The following is a 19,548-nucleotide window of genomic DNA, read 5'->3' as shown; positions in this document are numbered from 1 at the left end:
TACGTACTAGAGCCGTGCCACAGCTTCTGAAAGAATCCTGTAAATCTGTCTTTTTTCTTCTGGGTAATATCTTGATCGTTCATGTGTGGCAGGGATTTTACTCCATGCCACAGGTCTCCTCTTGGTGTAGAATAAGATTCACAATCCATAATGTTCTTTTCATTATTGTTATGCCCATTGGCTATGTCATCAATGAATCCACAGTTAACATAACCCTCTTTACTGCAGGTACACTTGCAAGATGGGTTGTCTTCAGAGCATGGAGAAATGATTTGGTCTAACCCAGACTTCATGTCACAAACCTGGGATCTTATTTCACTTTTTGCATGAGCCTGAAGTGTTTGGTTAAAAAGTTTCTGATTATTAAAATTGTCTTTTTCTTCAAAAAGATTTTCTTTTTGTGAGTCTGGAACAGAATCAGCCCTCTGAAACATGGAACTATTTACAAAATCTGCATCTGGAATATTTGTTTTCCTATGTGATTTTGAAGCACGTGGGTGCATATTTCTCTCCAGACCATGCTGTGTGTAGGGACATGCCCACACTTGGTCAGTGTTACTTCTCTTCCATATGGCTGACAGTCCATCACTGGAGGCATATCTTGAAAGGCTTAAATCACAGGACATAGCACTAAGGCTCCTGCTCGTCTCCAATGCTTTTTGCGCAGTCAGGGTTTTCAAGGTATCAAAGGTAAGGCCAGAAAGATCTTGAAGATGTCCAATGTGTTTATCCAGTGACAGCAGTGAGCGTTTAATGAACATGACCTGCTCTCCAACATTATCCATCTCCTTGCTTATGTGATCAGTCCTGTTTAAATAAAATTCTGCATGTAAACCACCACCTCAGAAACAGAACAAATCTGCCATATTTCTGAATGCACAGCTGCCCATTCCTGCAGTTAAGATAAATGGTATCAGTCACTGCTTTTTCACTGCTATTGCCAAAAGCATCAAACAAATACTATGATCTCATCTAACTGGCTACTGGTTTTTAGTTAAGGAACAGCTCTGCATACCTACTCATATTTCTAGCAGGATGCATTGCATTACATAAATAAATCAATAAATGCAAAACACACTTTAGTATCAGGAGCACCTCATATAACTCACATGTTTTTCATTCCTCTTGCGCAATGAAAGATCTAAAAAAGAGGGAGGGGCCTAAAAGGGTATAAAAGGAATGTAGGATCAGGTGTGGTTCTCTTTGGCCAATGGAAACATCTAAGGAAGCAAGCTTGGAGCCCAATATGCCAGATTCAGTATAAACCGTAAGGAATGTGCTAGGTGGGGGAAGCTGTCAAGTTTAGCTAGGGCAAGGATATCTTGTGTCATAGCTCATGTTAGGCATGAGAGGCATAGAGAACAACTAGTAAGGGCAGCCTGTGCCCCACCCAGGAGTGAGAAAGGGGTAGTACCCCAGCAGATACCCCACAAGTTAGGACCAAGTGGAAAATTCGGGCTACAAAAAGGACCCTAATGCCTGAATACAGGTGGAAGTGGGTGAACAAACAAAAGGAAGGGTGAAATGAGTAAATATTTGTGACTAACTGAAATTTGTAAAGCGTATAAAACTGATCTGCCCCTTTATAATGGACATAATTTGGATCATTATACCTTATCACTACACCTTATGTCCCAATAGGATTGTTTTCTTTTGCATGGATTCATGCAGCTTAGTTGCTATCAAGTACAAGGTACAGTTTATTTTAATTTTTTTTAGAGAAAAAGACATTTTAAGCAAATTACTAACATTTTTAAAAATGATTTCCCTTTTCTCTGTAATAATAAAACAGTACCTTGTACTTGATGGTAACTAAGCTGCGTGATCCTATACTTGTATTGGATTTTCAGGTAATAGAACTCATACCTGTACTGTCGTATTTTTAAAGAGAAAAAGGAAATAGTGCTTTTAAATCTGAATTACTTGTTTAAAATAAGTGGATTTTTGCACTGAAAACAGGACTGCCTATTCATATTATTTGCTGTATAAGATCATTTATGTATTGTGTGTATATCCTCATCAATCTTATTTAAATTTTTTGAAATTAGATTCTAATTTGGATATCAGAATCATTATGTATTACTGCTTTCTCATTTAATTGAACTTTGGGCACACTGTATATGTTTTGCCCTAACACTATTATTTATTTGTATTAGCAGTTTCTGACTGTATAGTCAGTTAGGGTTGCTGATACTTTTACCTTCAAAGGACGTTGTTGAGCTGAAAGTTTATTAGAAGCAGCCTAAAATGGATAATATAGCAGAAACCACTAAAAACAGAGGGTTCATGTACATTGGAAAAGTGCCAAGAGGACCCCTCTGAAGAAGTTAACATTCATTCATCATTTTTAAAAATAAATCCATTTAAAAAAAAAAACCATGACATTTACGTTTCAGAAGTTACTTTGATTCTTTCATCGGGTTTATTTTTGTTCTTATCTTCCTTGTAAATTAAATAAATGCCTACACAATGCTCCTCAAACTCGTGGAGCTTCTTCTGCTCTTCTTCAGTTAAGTATAGTTCTGGAGACAAAAACAGATCATTAGATTATGAAGGATTTAATATAATCAATATATATAATATATGTATATACTGTATATATAGAGAGAGACTTGGAATTGCTAATGGAGTTCATAGTATATCCTACTTTGCTAAGCTTGCTAATCTTTGCTAAAAATGTAATCCCAGTGTTTTAATGCACATTGATTAAACACTCTTGGTTGTTTAAAAGTTATTAGTAAATTAGTAATTGCAGAAAGCATTACTTGTTTGTCCCTTTTTATTTCTCTGGATCTGACTCTTAGGGCCATGTCACACTACTGGGCTTATTTATCAATATTCAAGTCTATTTGAGCTTGTTTTTTTTTTTTGTTTTTTTTTAAAAACTTGAATGCTTGCTTGTTTAATATGTGGTAAACGTGTTTGATGAAAAAAAACACAAACACCTCACATGTTTATTGCGTTTACAGACTCGAATAAAACTCAAAAACTCAAATATATCAAATGGAAAATATGGCTAGACTTCCCATTGACTTCTATAAAAACAAGCAAGCTTTTAGGTTTCCACCTCTACAGGTGTTTGTCACCTGGCAGGGTGCAGGCAGTGACATCAAGAGGACAAAGAAGAGGGGGGTCATGATGTCATGGAGGTGGAGAAGAGGGGGGGCCATGTCATCATTGGGCGGGGCTATTATGTGGTGATCAGCAATTGCCCAATTGCCATGTCAATCTCAGTGAGTCCTTCCTGGTTTTCATAATCTGGAAAACCTTGCAGGAGGTTTTGACCAGGACAACCCTGAAAACCGGGCTTTCCGGGTCAAAACCAGACAGGTGGCAACCATAAAGAATAAGTCATTCTGTAGCAAAAATAATTTACAAATGACTTTAAACCCTTTAAACCACTTTAAACCCTTTGACTTTAAAGTTGCTTGAAATTATATATTTTTTTACTACAGGCGGAAGACCCATTTAAAGGGGATGTTCACCTTTTGCAAAGTCCTACCAGAGTAGAAGGACTTTTAAAACTTTTTAATACTGCCCCCTTTATTAATTAAAACAAGTGGCTTACTGAATTCAGGACCAAAGCAAATGCAGATACTGGCAACATGAAGAAAGACAGCACAATATCTAGAGCAGAGTTAAGTGCTGCTGTGCATACATGACCAATTTTCCTTCCTCTGTACATCAAGCTGGTTGGCTGACATAAGAGACCATGCATGCACAGAAGTGCTTGAGTTGAAACTCTGCTTACTCCCTGCTGTCGATCTCCCAGGGCATATTTATAATCTGGTACCTATATTTTCATTTTTTTTATATAAAAAAATATACCCCCTGCCTACTCAACGGATTTCCATTGGAAATCTGGTGACAGAGCTGGTGGGTGAGGGGTTCTGTAGAAGTGACATCCCACGCACGCTACTCGTGACGCCGGTGGGTGTGATGTCACGCGGGCCCATATTTAGGTCTGGAGCTGGGTGTGACGTACAACGTAGATGCGTGTGACATCACACACACAATGTAGAGGCGTATTAAGGTCTGGTGCTGCCCTAGGCACTGGAAATACACCCCTGCCGATCTCTGCTTGTGGGAAGTGATTGAGGAGGTGAGCAACCCTCCTCCACCAGATGGATTGTGTGTCCTTGAGAATCCACAAGTGGAAATGCATCCCCAAAGGCTATAAACAAATAGCTTTGTTTTTTTTTGTCTATGTCATTGTCATGGCAAGGAATATGGCATCTGCCATTCATAGCTATAGATAAAAATATGAACACAAGCAGTGCTTTGGTTACACAGTAAACTGGGCCTTCATACTGTTTGTGTAATGGAAGACAAACTCTACTTGTGAACTGATTATTTTCCCTTTAAAAAAAAGATGATCTGAACATTTCTTGGATTCACTTACTTGGCCCATGTGTCTTGTTTTTCTGCTTGCGCAAAAACACACAGCTGAACAAGGAGGTCACATAACTGAGAATAATAAGTGGCGGAGGCAGGACAGGCTTTGAATGAAAGGCCATGATGAACTTATAGCGCTGGCATTTCCATATTATGTTGGACATGGATTTATATTGCAAGTATACATGACTATAACATAAAGGGAAAAGAGAATGCATCATACTTATGGAACAATACACAATCATTTTCCTGCTTTTTACTTTCACAACTGTATCCTGTGCACAGGGCTCACAGCCAACATCCAAACTACTGAACCAAGAAAAGTTTAGTGCACATACTTAAAACACAACTTTTTAATCAATTATTTAAAAGATTAGACCACTGGGGGATGACCAAGTTAAAAACAAATAAAACATGCGGGAACATGTGGGATATGAGTATGAACAATTAATCAATCAAGGCTAACACTTCCTTTAGGGAGTTATAGTTCAACGCCAATGTCTATGCTCATTGCCTCTTTTTTATACACATACAGTGGTGTGAAAAACTATTTGCCCCCTTCCTGATTTCTTATTCTTTTGCATGTTTGTCACACAAAATGTTTCTGATCATCAAACACATTTAACTATTAGTCAAAGATAACACAAGTAAACACAAAATGCAGTTTTTAAATGAGGGTTTTTATTATTTAGGGAGAAAAAAATCCAAACCTACATGGCCCTGTGTGAAAAAATAATTGCCCCCTGAACCTAATAACTGGTTGGGCCACCCTTAGCAGCAATAACTGCAATCAAGCGTTTGAGATAACTTGCAACGAGTCTTTTACAGTGCTCTGGAGGAATTTTGGCCCACTCATCTTTGCAGAATTGTTGTAATTCAGCTTTATTTGAGGGTTTTCTAGCATGAACCGCCTTTTTAAGGTCATGCCACAACATCTCAATAGGATTCAGGTCAGGACTTTGACTAGGCCACTCCAAAGTCTTCATTTTGTTTTTCTTCAGCCATTCAGAGGTGGATTTGCTGGTGTGTTTTGGGTCATTGTCCTGCTGCAGCACCCAAGATCGCTTCAGCTTGAGTTGACGAACAGATGGCCGGACATTCTCCTTCAGAATTTTTTGGTAGACAGTAGAATTCATGGTTCCATCTATCACAGCAAGCCTTCCAGGTCCTGAAGCAGCAAAACAACCCCAGACCATCACACTACCACCACCATATTTTACTGTTGGTATGATGTTCTTTTTCTGAAATGCTGTGTTACTTTTACGCCAGATGTAACGGGACACGCACCTTCCAAAAAGTTCAACTTTTGTCTCGTCGGTCCACAAGGTATTTTCCCAAAAGTCTTGGCAATCATTGAGATGTTTTTTAGCAAAATTGAGACGAGCCATAATGTTCTTTTTGCTTAAAAGTGGTTTGCGCCTTGGAAATCTGCCATGCAGGCCGTTTTTGCCCAGTCTCTTTCTTATGGTGGAGTCGTGAACACTGACCTTAATTGAGGCAAGTGAGGCCTGCAGTTCTTTAGATGTTGTCCTGGGGTCTTTTGTGGCCTCTCGGATGAGTTGTCTCTGCTCTCTTGGGGTAATTTTGGTCGGCCGGCCACTCCTGGGAAGGTTCACCACTGTTCCATGTTTTTGCCATTTGTGGATAATGGCTCTCACTGTGGTTCGCCGGAGTCCCAAAGCTTTAGAAATGGCTTTATAACCTTTACCAGACTGATAGATCTCAATTACTTTTGTTCTCATTTGTTCCTGAATTTCTTTGGATCTTGGCATGATGTCTAGCTTTTGAGGTGCTTTTGGTCTACTTCTCTGTGTCAGGTAGCTCCTATTTAAGTGATTTCTTGATTGAAACAGGTGTGGCAGTAATCAGGCCTGGGGGTGACTACAGAAATTGATATTGAAATTGAAAATTGAAATTGATAAACCACAGTTAAGTTATTTTTTAACAATCACTTTTTCACAGAGGGCCATGTAGATTTGGAGTTTTTTTTCTCCATTAATAACGTAAACCTTCATTTAAAAACTGCATTTTGTGTTCAATTATGTTATCTTTGACTAATAGTTAACGGTTTTTGATGAGCAGAAACATTTAAGTGTGACAAACATGCAAAAGAATAAGAAATCAGGAAGGGGGCAAATAGTTTTTCACACCACTGTATGTGCCAGTAACACACAGAAATGTTAATGAATACTGTTGTAGCCCACTTTTTGAATGGTATTTGTGGCACACCTATTGGAGCACTATACTTGGCGCTACAGGAGTCCTGAGCCCCCGCTTACTATGGGGGTTTACAAGGGATTCTCCCCTCTATGGCGTGCCTCCACCCAGGGATGGTGTTGTGGAACTATAATCGACCCCCTGGGAACTTAATAAACTGTTATGCCCCTCTTAGGACCCACGTACTCCTGGCAGATGTACCCCACCCTGGGGTTATTCCTTACCAGCTGGTAGTGGTCCTCCGGGCTTGGTAGATACTCAGATACGCAGACACAATATTGTATGTGAACTAGATGCACGGTTTATTTAGGCAGGGTCCTCTCCAGGAGTGGCAAACATATTTATACAGCATGCAGGGCATATCTCCTTACTACTCATTGATACTCTTTTTCTGTTGGACTACTTCACGGTACTCCCGCCACATGCTCCCTTCTAGGTGACCTTCCCGGTATTCGCGTCAGGAGGCACCCCCTCTTGGAGCCCTCCCCGGTACTCACGCTAGAAGCATCACCACAGGGACACACACCGGTACTCACGTTAAGCATCCTCAAATCCGAGATCCTGGACTAGTGGTGTCTTGGTACACCTTCCCTAGCCACTTGTGGCCCTGCACTCCAGCAGATGTAACGCTGGGAGGTCATAACCTCACTACCACTCCTGGAGGGGTCAGGTCTGCCCATTCTAACCTATGGTGTACTACATATTACTCCTAGAGCAATCTATTACCAAACTTCTAACTAAGCTGTACCTGGGGTACTCCTGCCTGGAGCAGTCCCCAAAATGTCTGCCTACAGCACATGGCTGCTATCCCTTATATGGGCCTATGCACCACCCTGTGGCCATAACCCGAACTACAGGTATACACCCTGTTAACTATTGACAACCCAGTGTCCCTGTTACCCAGCACCACCCTGTGGCCTGTCCTAGGGGTTTCCGTCCTAAGGGCCCATTTTTGGTAAACCCCTACATTGTAATCTATTAAAGTAGGCTCAATAGTCTTTTGCCATAGGCTTCAATGATACCATTTATCCATCTGCCGAATATAGTGCTTAGGTCAAGCCAGGCATACAATGAATTGGAGCAGCAGCACCCTATCCCCCCATTTACTGCCCTACAGCGTGCTAACCTCTGCTAACCATCTGCTGGATTTATTTGGCCACAATTGTGCTCCTATTTTTGTTCATAAATGAGCCTTGTACTGTCTTTTTATTATGTCGTTAATCCCCAACAGCTCATGTTTATTTTAAGTTGTCAGCTGTGATACAAATATAAACAAATACAATGAATAACCAATTAATTTTTAAATGAGAACTAAAGGTATATTCTCTGGGGGAGGCCAAAATGTTAGGCAATACCAGTGATTAATAATGCTTACCTGATACTCTGGGATGGAGCTTCTGTTTGCTGAAAACTGCACTGGCCTGGGCTATTTCTATATAAGAGCCTTGTCACCATCTTCTTCAGCTCCTTCTGCCTTCTTTTAATTTAATTGAGCTTGCCCCCGTGGGCCAGTGCAGTTTTCTGCACTGGCAGAAGCACCAGGCCTGTGTATTAGGTAAGAGATTATAAGTGCCAAATTTTTGGAACCCAACAGTGATTTTAACTTCCTTAAAGGAGAAGGAAAGGCTAGTAAAGACTTAATCTCTAGCTGCGGGCATACCTTCAGTTGTCTCAATTCGTGCCCTTAAAGGGGACCTGTCACCCTAAGAAATAAGTCCAAATTATTTTCTGTATTGTTAGTTGAGCAAAATAAACTTTACTTACTCTATATAAATAATATAAATCTTGTTTCCTTCAGTCTTGGAATTACTCAATCACAGCAAGCTGGCAGCTGCCATGTTGTGGGCACTGTTATTAAGGCAAGCTTTGTATCATGCCAAAATCTTGTGTATATGCCAGAATGGGGTATCAGATGCCCAGGCCCATGCACTGGCTACACAATTAGATGATGAGGAGGGAGGGGGAAAGTGAGATGTGCAGTGACATCTAGGAAGTGCTGAACGGAAATCTAAAGTTATTGTCCACTCCGCCTCTATGCCTAAGGCAGGGGCAAGCAATATATGACTGGCAGCTGAGATTTTTAATTGACTTTATAATGGGTTTGGATGTGTTAATATAAAAATGAATTTGGTTTCATGTTTAATTTGAAAAGGACTTTTATTATACAGCTTTTTATGTCTGGGTGACAGGTCCTCTTTAAGTCTCCCCATATTTCACCTGTTCAAATGATCACAAGCCAAAAAGGAAGACAAAATCGCTGAGCTGTGTAAAGAAAGTTCCCATAATGCCTCAGTCTTGCACTGAGACCCAGACCAAGTGTATATGTTCAGTTTGTAAGACTATGATGAAGCTTCCTGCTGATTGGCTCAGATCCACATTCCTAAGGGGGGGGAGTGAGTTCTTAGCATTGAGAGAGGGAGGGGGGAGCAGGAAAGAGCAGAGAGCTACGTGCCTCTGGCACATGAATTACAGACACAACTAATCTTTTTACAGAGAAGTTAGTGCAGCACTTCTGTGAGTGCTTTCTGATCTTAAAGCTTACTTAGTTTTTACCTTTTTTTTCTCCTTTAAAGCAATGTACTTTAATGTTGTATATTACAGAGATCTGCAAACCTCTGCTTCTCTAGCACTTCCAAAACAACATCCAGCATCCTCCAACAGTAGCTGTCAGGTACTGGAAGGCAGTTTAGCAACAGCTGGAGGCAGACTACTGATCCAGGAATTACAATTAGCACTCCTTAGCACTAACTAAACAGTAATAATTTACTGGTTTGTTTAGTTTAGATTGGTAAGATAACATATTTACTTACTTAAATACCGCAATAATCAGATTGACCATAATGACATAATTGACCAATAAATATGTCGCTTCCAGAAAGGGAGTTATCCATGTCCCAGTGCCACATAGGTGCGGAACCGCAGAATCATTGCCACATACTGGAAACACAAGAATGTGAAGTATAAGAGCTGGTAGGGTATATGCGTGTGCAGTTCTCTGGGGACTTTTGGGCTCTGGTTTACATTGTTCATTTTAAGCCATTTTTCTTAAAATGGCTTAATTTACATAATTTACAAATATATTAATATATAAGGTCTCCAACAGAAAGACTTGGTAGACTCTCTCTTTCTTTTCTAAATTATTTACATAACTTACCATCTATTTCATAGGCAAATACTTCTCCATAAATCATGAAATATGGATGAAATAAAACGTCTTTTGCAAGAGTCCATGAAGGATCCTCGTGTGGATAGAGAATAGCTTTTCTTGGAATTCCGTATGTAATCAGAACAATCACCATGATCACAACAACGTAAAACATACTCATTACCTAGAACAAATATTTAACAAATATTTAAAAAATAAACCTTTGTCTGTTTCATAAGTTTGTTCATGTTGTACTGTAAGAAATTTCTGGTTTCGTTGCAGTGCAGTTGCTTCCTCTGGGAAGACAACACAAATGTTGCATTTTGAATTAGGTTAAAAAAAGACAATAGTTTATCATGTTTAACCCTTCCAAATTACATATACCTATACAGACCTATAGATGTATTACAAGAAACAATGTCAACTGTGATGCAACCAGATGAACTGGTTCAGTTCCAACAGAAAATGGTTACAAATATTTAAAAATTTAAAAGCAATGTTTCTTCACGCAAAAAACAAAAATTTGATTGTGATGCATTTGATTACGAACGGGGTATGGTGTACAATTGGACACAGTTTAATCGTGAATGGGGTAGATGGGATACACCTTCGCCATTTTTAGTGCCAGGAGAAGGCGGACCAGGCGGGGAGGTAGAAAATATTCCAGGCGAGGACATGAAACCATGACGGAAAGATCGGAGACAATAACCCCAACGCCGAGTTCGTAACAGATAGTTTGAATTGTCGCCATTACAATTACAGGTCTAAATTTTTGTCCCACGTCACAATTTGATTCTTTTCATTTACTGGTAGAGTTATATCGGTTTTTTTGCACCTGAAAGTACATTTTTCCCAATGTATAATATCGGATAAAGGGGATCAAATCGGGGATTTGATATTGACAATATAGGATTAAGATCTCGTAGTCACTTTGTTCCTTCAACTACATATCCATCAGGTGAGACTTATATTCCAAAAGTGAGGTCTGAGATTGAATCTGTTACTTTCAAATATTCTTTTAAGGGTGCATATACTATGTCTGAATCTGAAACTAATGCTTTGGTGGAACTTGAATCTATGTCCAACATAACTATCAAGCCTTCCGATAAGGGGGGAGGCGATATTTGTCTAGGACACCGACAAATATATAGCAGAAATTGAACGTCACTTGGTTGATACCAATGTATATGTCCCACTGAGGGGTGATCCAACGGAACCCTTTAAACGGGATTTATACTTCTTATTACAAACTGCAGTTCAGTCTGGTGTTATTATTTTGCCTACTTCCCAATACATACAGATAGACTTTCCTATAGTCCCTTTAATGTACGTATTACCCAAGATACATACCAGGTAGGCCCATAGTAGCGGGAGTGGGATCACTTATGAGTAAGGCAGCTGAAGTTTTGGACAAAGTTCTCAGTCCCTATATATATATATATAAAGCACAACTATAATTCATGATATATAGAGTGCTGGTCCTTTATCCTTTACATATATAAATACCAATATTTATACTAATACTAACAATAGATATAAAGTTAACAATAGCCTTGGATATTATGCTTGTTCAAGAAGTCATCCAAGCTCCTCTAGAACCGTGTAGAGATTTGTATCAGCAGCAGTAAAATTGCTTTTGTAATTTGTAGACTTTTATGGTAATCGGCCATTCCCCACAGGTCTGGTGGGTATCACAGCACTGAGCTGTAGCGGGCGTTAATTACCTGACCTGAGAGTGCCACCTCCCTGTCAAGCTGGGAATTGTGCAGGTGCCCTGTGTGCCATAGCCATAACACCCCACAGCATAGAATGGATTTCTTCTGACAAACTCACACATGGATCAAAGCAGTAACTAACACATCAAGTCAGACTGCCTTATCAAGCAGCATATTTCTACCTTTACTTAAGGGAGAAGGAAAAACTTAAAATTAGGCCATACCATCTATACAGCTAAACCCATAACCGTTTTCTAGTTCCTCTTTTCAGGTCCCCAAATAATGACTGCCCCTAGGAGGTAAGTTACAGTTCAGAAAAGCAAGTTAAACAATATTTAATTTATATTCTAGTAAGTATTATTGCACCAGTAGAACTTTTTAATTTACAAAATAATATACAATACAGTGCAAATAACTGGGATCATTTACCAACACTGGACAACTTTGTAACTTTGCAGTACCCCCAAATGGATATTTGCTTTCATCATTTTATTTGCAGCTGGCTAAAGCTAATTGCTGACGGCCTGTTGTCCCATATGTTTTTGCATTTAGTAACAGGGATCGCTAGATTGATGGCACATGTAAAAACTATTGGCATAAGCAGAGGTTTGTGGAGGATTGGAAGAAATAACTGGGGTTACGGTAAGGAAACTGTGTAGTTATTTTGGCACACTGCTACAAATCAAATGAATTCATAAAGGATAAGTAAACCATTAAAATACAGTTTGCAATTTTCTTTCGTTATATGTATTTTAACCAAGAAGTAGTCAAGGAAATTGTCAGGTGAAAGAAAGATGACTGATCTGATGTTTTTCTGGTTAGGAAAAGAGACTTCAGATAATTTTTCTCGCATCTTATCAGCCCTTTTTTCTTTCTCCTGACAACTTCCTTGACTACTTCAAGGAAGTAGATGGCACTGTTGTAACAAAAGTCATTTAAATTAACTGTACATGTATACCTTAATATCTTGGAATAAAACATAAATAATGATTATAAATTGCAAAAGTGCTTAGAATAGCACTCTCAGCAATTTTACATAAACTTATTTTAAAGGTTTACTTTCCTCTGAACAATGCATATGTAAAACACTCCATAATTTAAATAAACTATTTTCATAAAACGTAAATCTTTTAGTAGTACTTTCCACTGGGTAATCCGTAAGAGAAAATTGTGGGATCACACAATTTACTGTACCCATATCTGTTGATTAAGTATTTATTCTGAAGGTATAGTTTTCCTTTAACAATTTTAGAATTAGAATTATTAAGAATGCTACATCACAACTTACCATTTTGCCAACCATTAAAACATAAGGCCCTGCTTCTTGATTGACACTTAGAATATCCAACAATCTTATAAACCAAAAAATTGTATTTAAACAATATATCAGTCTTCCAGCGATGAAAATATAATCATCTTCATGATAATCACTATCAAGCATAAAATCTCTCCCTCCAAATCTCAAGCCAAATCCAACAAGGAAAGTGATAATGGCAATTGCATCATTTATATTCAGGTAACTGCTGAACCACACTCTGAGCTTTTGCGTCAGTTTTCCAGCTTCTGACATGAAGATCTGTAACACAAATACACGGGGGTTTAGTTCCTGGGCAATCACATGCATTTTTATATTCAGGGGGCTCATTTACAGTGGGAGGCAAGGTACAGAGTGCAAAAAAGGCCCATAACTGTGTACCTTGCTGTATAAAATTTGCACCCCACAGTCCCCACCCATAGGTGGAGTAAGATTTTATGCTGCAATTAGTAGTGGAAAAGGTTTCACCTCTAGTCTGTATTCAGCACAGTCTACACTTGCCAGAATGGAATAGTAAAAGGGATTACTTGTTCTGGACATGGCCAGTCATGGGCTCTATCTAGCATGTCATCTTTCAATATTTAAATGATTTTTGGCAGACTTAAGTTATTACCAAACACAGGCAGGGTTCTCTGTGTTTAGGTTAGGGGTTCTAAGTGGAACAATTTTGTACCCCTAGGGGCTCCAGCGCTGGCACCAATACCCACAGTAAATAAACCCTGCCATGTTTAAAGGGGAAGTGTCACAACCTAATGTTTTTCTTACTGGAAACAACTGAGCCATGCAGTTTGTCAGTGGTGCATTGCTTATTTCTGAGTCATATTGGAATCAGTCAATAAGAGCAGGTGAATGTCTGGCTGAGCAATGAACACATAAATTGTTATTTATAATATATAAACAACGTCCACTTGTTAAAAACAGATTTTATTACACATAAACTTGAACTTAAAATAGTGATGGTTCCTCTTTAATTTTTATGTGTTACGAGTCTTCTAAATTTAACCCTAACTTGTTGACTCGGTATATAAACAGATGATGATTTTTAAAATATCCACATGTATATCTTGTGCTATATCTTAATTCAGCTATTTAAAAAATTGCTCCTCCCATATCCCTACTTTTTTTGTGCTGAGGGGCAAGTGGGATGTGGTGCATCTGCATTTTTCAAAGACCCAATTTTGAAGCCTGCACACTGGGTCTTAGATGGCACTTGTCATTAGCAGTAGATCAGTTCTATATTGTGTTTCCCACAGCAGGGGTTCCCCTTGTCACACATAAATTGTCTGAAAAGTGTAGGAAATAACATTTAAGCCAGTGCAGAGGCATTACTAGCTTTTCTAATGACCATAGGGACATACCTGAAACTAGGGATACACTTTAAAAAAACTGGAGCAGTTTATAACACCTTAAGTAAGGCACTGTTACCTTTTGGACAAAGGGAGAGCAGATTTAATGTAATTGCCTCCTGGTTTCAAAAATTTCAATTTTGATTTGCTTTTGAGATATAGGGAACATAGGGTCCCCTATCAACACTCCGGTCCTAGAGATTTCTTAACTAAAGTAATTCCATACAAACCTCACGTATTTTTTCCACACCAGTGGTTAAGATGCTCAAGATCACAATCCATTCTTGAACAGAGGGCAAACTCTCCATTTTGACCAGGACCACAAATGCGTACAGCATTAAAAATGCCATGTAAACCAGCTGTGAAGAACATTGAGTATAGTTCACATCTATGATCTGAGTCCTTTGAAAAAGATTAAAGATGGCAGACAGTGGGACACATACATACATACATACACACATACATCAAAGCAATAGCTGTAGAGTTAAGGGTTTTATATCCATAATGCAGTGACTCATAATGCAGAGTCACTGCTGTAATTAATAACCATGTATTATGCTTACAAAAAGAGAGGGGGATTGATCAATGCACATTCCCTGGTCCCCTGTTTCATAGTAAATTGTCTATGCTAGTGCATGTATTGACAAAAACAGGGGTTTTTAGTTACAAAATTATGATCATAAGATTGGTAAGCCAATACTGGTGCTGTGAAATATCTAGGATACATACTGTGCTCAGCCAAAATTTTACTATGGGTGCATGGTAAAATGCATAAAACCTTCGAGCAATAGGAACACGTTTTGGTTTCCCTTCATTCTTCATTCCGGTAGAATGTTCATTTTCTCCATTAGGACATTTCTCTTTAAATGCCTCCTAGAATTAGAAATAAAAGAGATGGCATGTGCTGGGTTCACTTGACCTAACACTAAATTTTTTACACTGGATGTTCAGGTTTCTGTCACTATCTTATACCACTCAGTCTTCAACTTAAAGGAACAGTAACACCAAAAAAATGAAAATGTATCAAAGTAATTAAAATATAATGTACTCTTGCCCTGCACTGGCAAAACGAATGTGTTTGCTTCAGCAGCAGTACTTTCGTATTGGTATATAAATACTCTGTGGGCCATGGAGGCAGCCATTCAAGCTTGAAAAGGCCCATGGGGGTAGCTATTCAAGCTGGAAAAATGAGAAAAGGCACAGGTTACATAGCAGATAACAGATAAACTCTGTATAATACAATGGTGTTTTATCTGTTATCTGCTATGTGCCTGTGCCTGTGCCTTTTCTCCTTTTCCCAGCTTGAATAGCTGCCCCCATGGCTACACAGCAGGGTATTTACATAAACTATAGCAGTGTTTTTAAAGCAAACACACAACTTTTACCAGTGCAGGTTAACAGTACATTATATTTTATTTTATTTGCTTTTAATAATTTTCAATTTTTGGTGTTACTGTCCCTTTATCTCCATATTGCTTGTGTGGGATCCCCAGCAAGTGATTTGGCCATAGTGCAAGTGCACTACAGCTCATTATTAAAAAAAACTACCATAATGTAGACATCCAGCTTATGTAAGACCAACCTAAGAAATCCAGTTCTGATACACAACACAATATTCTCATATACGCTTCCTATTTTTTTTTTCTACAGTGGGCAATCATGATCTTGGTCATTTTGCTTAATAAGTCTTGTAAATAGGACTAAATAGGGTAGATTTTAAGTTGGAGTTATTTCATACTGGCCTTCAGTTCAGCCACAAACAGCTGATAAGCTTGTAAGAAAAATGTTTTGGTCAACAACCATGCATGCTTCAACTGCCTCCCAGCACCAACCCAGGGTTTATGCATCTCATAGTTCTCTAGCAAAGAGCATGTGGGTATGGATATATGCTTTTGCACTGTGTATTAAGCAGTGGTTCACAAACTAAGGGGCCCCAGAGGTAAGTTAGGATTATATTAGCAGAGAATGCTAATTCGTTGGCCTAAGTATTTCTGAAAGCAGCTCAAATTGAAATAGGGCTAAATGGCACGTTAAATAGCAGATAACAGATAAACTTTGTAAAACACCATTATATTCTACAGAGCTTATCTGTTATCTGCTGTGTACCCTGTGCCTTTTCACTCTTTTCCAGTTTGAATGGCTGTCCCCGTGGCAAAACAGCAGCTTGTTTTTACAAACTATAGTAGTCTTTCTGAAGCAAACACAACAGTCTTACCAGTGTGGGGCAACAGTACATTATATTTTAATTACTTTGATGAATTTTATTTTTTGGTAATACTGTTTCTTTAAAGTTATTGCATGTTAATATGCATAATGTAGTTTTATGTTTAGATTTATAGGTGTTATGGATGTTATGGACCTATAGCAGAGTGGCTCTTGTATTTATAGAGAACAGCTCATGGTAAATTCCAACAAATTTCTGTAGATATATTACCATACACTTGCCATGTTATTATTGATGAAGCACTATCAGGGTCAGAAAGTAGCCAATATCATGATAACATTACATAGTACAATAGCAGTCTTTGTGGCTACACCAGAAGCCTCAGTTACACTAATTTAACATCTATTACAAAGAGAAACAATATAAGAGATCTAGAACAAAAAGCTGTCACACTTACCAGAGCTATACCTTCTACTGAACAGGTAATCTCCTCTTTGTCATCGAGATTCATTTTGTAATCATCTTGAGACTGTGGGATGTGGGACATTTGCGCCATGGTTTTGTAATCAAACAGTGGAATAATTGGTGGGAAAAATATGCCTGAAATCACCTGAAAAAAGTTGACAGTGATTTATGATGTTGACTATAATGGGCATAAGATAATGTTCATGACATGTACTGACACATTATTTACCCCTGTCAATTAATAAAAGGAACATGGCTAAACATAGCTGTTTTTTCTTTCAGCTTCTTCTGCATTTTCTTCTCTTATGGCCAGACTACTTAGCTGTACTATGAAAATCACACAGCTTCAGTTGGAGTTACCAGATATCACCTAAACTGGTGGTACAGACTGAAAAGGCACACTAGAGTGCACCAAGTGGGCCTTCACCTTAAAAAGAGTTTACATTTATGTGCAGCACTGAAAACACGAGAGCTACAGAATAGAGCATGCATAATAAATTAAAACACAAGACAAGATTTATTCTTAATATAAGCCCTGGGCTAATTACTGGAGTTTCAAGTTTACTCACTATATGCATCATATAGCCGTTATTCGGAGTCAGAACTTACAGGAATCCCATTGACATCTCCTCAGTAAGTTCAATTAAAGTGATATACTTTTCAAACCCCTAGACCCAACCACTTTAAAAGCCCTGACATTACTGCACATGAAGGAGTCATTTACCTTGCAGAACACAGTGCGCAAAGTGCTAAAACAGGCTGCAATCAGCCATTTTTCTTTATTGCTCAATGCATTCTGCTTTTGCCAAATGGCAGTAGATCTTTGCACTTTGTTTCATACCTACATCTAGCCCCTTTGTTAAACAGCACTGTGTCCAAGAGAAGAGGGCGGTGGCGCCATGTTGGCTTTCCTTCACTTGCCCACTAACCATCCCTTAGTCAGGGAGCAGCAGGAGGTGCAGGCTGCAACTGGCCCCTGTCCTTAACACCTGTCAGGGCTCCTGCAACTGACTCTGCTCTCTACTCCTCATGCCAGATATTCAATCTGGTGCTTGGAGCAGAGCCCAGCTTTCCTCAGTAAATGACACCTAATGTACTGTAGAAATATTTAGGGTTATACAACTCATTGAGCAGCCATCTTTTCACTTAAAGGACAAGGAAAGGCTAAGTCACTTGGGGGTGCCAAAATGTTAGGCACCCCCAAGTGACTTAAATCGCTTACCTTGTACCCCGGGCTGGTGCCCCTGTTAGGAGAAAACAGCACCAGCCCGGGGTACCTGCAGCGCTTCCTCCTTCCTAGTTGTGTTGCAGCCAATTGTCCCGGACAAATGCATGCGCAGTAGAGTGAAAAGCCGACTTCTCTGTTAAAGTTCAGCTTTTTACTCTACTGCGCATGCGCGCGCGAGCTATCAGGAAGGAGGAAGCGCTGGCAGCTACCCCGGGCTGGTGCTGTTCTCTCCTAACAGGGGCACCAGCCCGGGTTACAAGGTAAGCGATTAAAGTCACTTGGGGGTGCCTAATATTTTGGCACCCCCAAGTGACTTTGCCTTTCCTTCTCCTTTTAAAACAAAGCTCCGTTGGTCTGAAAATTCATAGCTGTCCTGCAACTACCAGTCAAACAGCTACTATTACTTATATAGCACCATCATTTTCCACAACACTTTACAGAGTAAAGGGATACTGATACAAGACATAACAGTTTACATGGACAAAACCAGCATTGATTTACAGCCTCGGTTATCAACCTTGATTGCCTAACCTGAAATATATTGCTGAACTAATTGCTTTTTGGTAGCTTTTTGGTAACTGGTGCAATCCGGCCACATAAGCCCTCCTTCCCTTTATATAACTTTCATAAATAACAATACATACCTTGTACCAGGCATTCTTTCTCATGTTCAGTCTGCCCATCCACATATCATTAAGCAACATCTGAGTACATGTATGTGACACAAAGGTGCGAAGCCTTGAGGAAACAGCTAGTTTAAGGCATGTAGATTTGCTCCAGTTTTTGAGTTCATATGTCAAAAGTTTCATTGCCATCAAGTCATTCTGCTTAAAGGACTGGTCTAAAAGCTCTACTGCCAATTCCCCAAATTCCCTGTAGAAAGATGGGACAGAGTGAGGTATCATATGTTGAAGAAAGAATACAAATTAAAGGCCATATAAATATAATGTAGACAACATGTAGTACAAAAGGAACACTGACATTATTATTAGGGTGAGGACACATTGAACTACTAGTAGCAGCTACTTTTTCATACCTACTAAACTTCAGAAAATACCTTGCCATAGACAACACTGAAAATCTATGGCCTATTTACTATGAGGCCGCTGCAAGCACTGGTGTTTTAGGGTGAAGACACACAGAGCTACTAGTAGCAGCTACTTGTCATGGCTACTAAAATAGACAATGCTGATCACTTACTGATAATTGTCTCTACGTGTGTTATAGCAGAGGTAATTCTCATTATTGTCTATGGTTTGAAGCCATTTTGGAGTGTGCCTTTGTTCCTGTTGGTTGATTTTAAAGTAATTTAGCTACTCATAACTCTTTGAAAAGAGTTATAATATTGAATGTGGATTGGGTGCAGCAGTGGGTGCTTTGTGCCTGCCTTAAGTATATGAGCTGTTTCTTGTTGATCATTCATTTATGATTGTCTTTATGGAGGCATAGCTAAAATACAAGATTATGTAGAATAAAATGCTTTTTGTGTCCCCAAAATTGTAAAGTTTCTACTTAAATAAGTCTTTTAATTAAAAAAAAATTACATTTTAAGGTTTAC

At 38.9% G+C, this 19,548-nt stretch overlaps 1 protein-coding gene across 9 annotated transcripts in view; it reads right to left on the bottom strand.

Moving 5' to 3' along the window:
* LOC100497855 (transient receptor potential cation channel subfamily M member 7-like) overlaps positions 1 to 19,548 on the bottom strand; it is a 61,996-nt gene that overhangs the window by 17,925 nt on the left and 24,523 nt on the right. For 3 of the 9 annotated variants that reach the window (XM_012959490.3, XM_002939627.5, XM_031899199.1), the window contains 10 exons: positions 18,635 to 18,863; positions 16,755 to 16,907; positions 14,863 to 15,006; positions 14,364 to 14,492; positions 12,761 to 13,048; positions 9,767 to 9,941; positions 9,423 to 9,549; positions 4,403 to 4,584; positions 2,390 to 2,522; positions 8 to 807 (listed from right to left, as the gene is read on the bottom strand). In XM_012959490.3, the coding sequence (XP_012814944.2) occupies positions 8 to 807; positions 2,390 to 2,522; positions 4,403 to 4,584; positions 9,423 to 9,549; positions 9,767 to 9,941; positions 12,761 to 13,048; positions 14,364 to 14,492; positions 14,863 to 15,006; positions 16,755 to 16,907; positions 18,635 to 18,863 (2,360 nt within the window). Of the gene's footprint in view, positions 1 to 7; positions 808 to 2,389; positions 2,523 to 4,402; positions 4,585 to 7,987; positions 8,157 to 9,422; positions 9,550 to 9,766; positions 9,942 to 12,760; positions 13,049 to 14,363; positions 14,536 to 14,862; positions 15,007 to 16,754; positions 16,908 to 18,634; positions 18,864 to 19,548 lie in introns of those variants that run through there. The other 6 variants (XM_012959493.3, XM_031899201.1, XM_031899200.1 and 3 more) reach the window with 6 other exon arrangements.

This window comes from Xenopus tropicalis, chromosome 3, assembly GCF_000004195.4.
Source record: "Xenopus tropicalis strain Nigerian chromosome 3, UCB_Xtro_10.0, whole genome shotgun sequence".
Taxonomy (NCBI): Eukaryota; Metazoa; Chordata; class Amphibia; order Anura; family Pipidae; genus Xenopus; species Xenopus tropicalis.
Note: the sequence above shows the minus strand (reverse complement) of the source record. Positions and strands in the feature narration are given on the sequence as shown.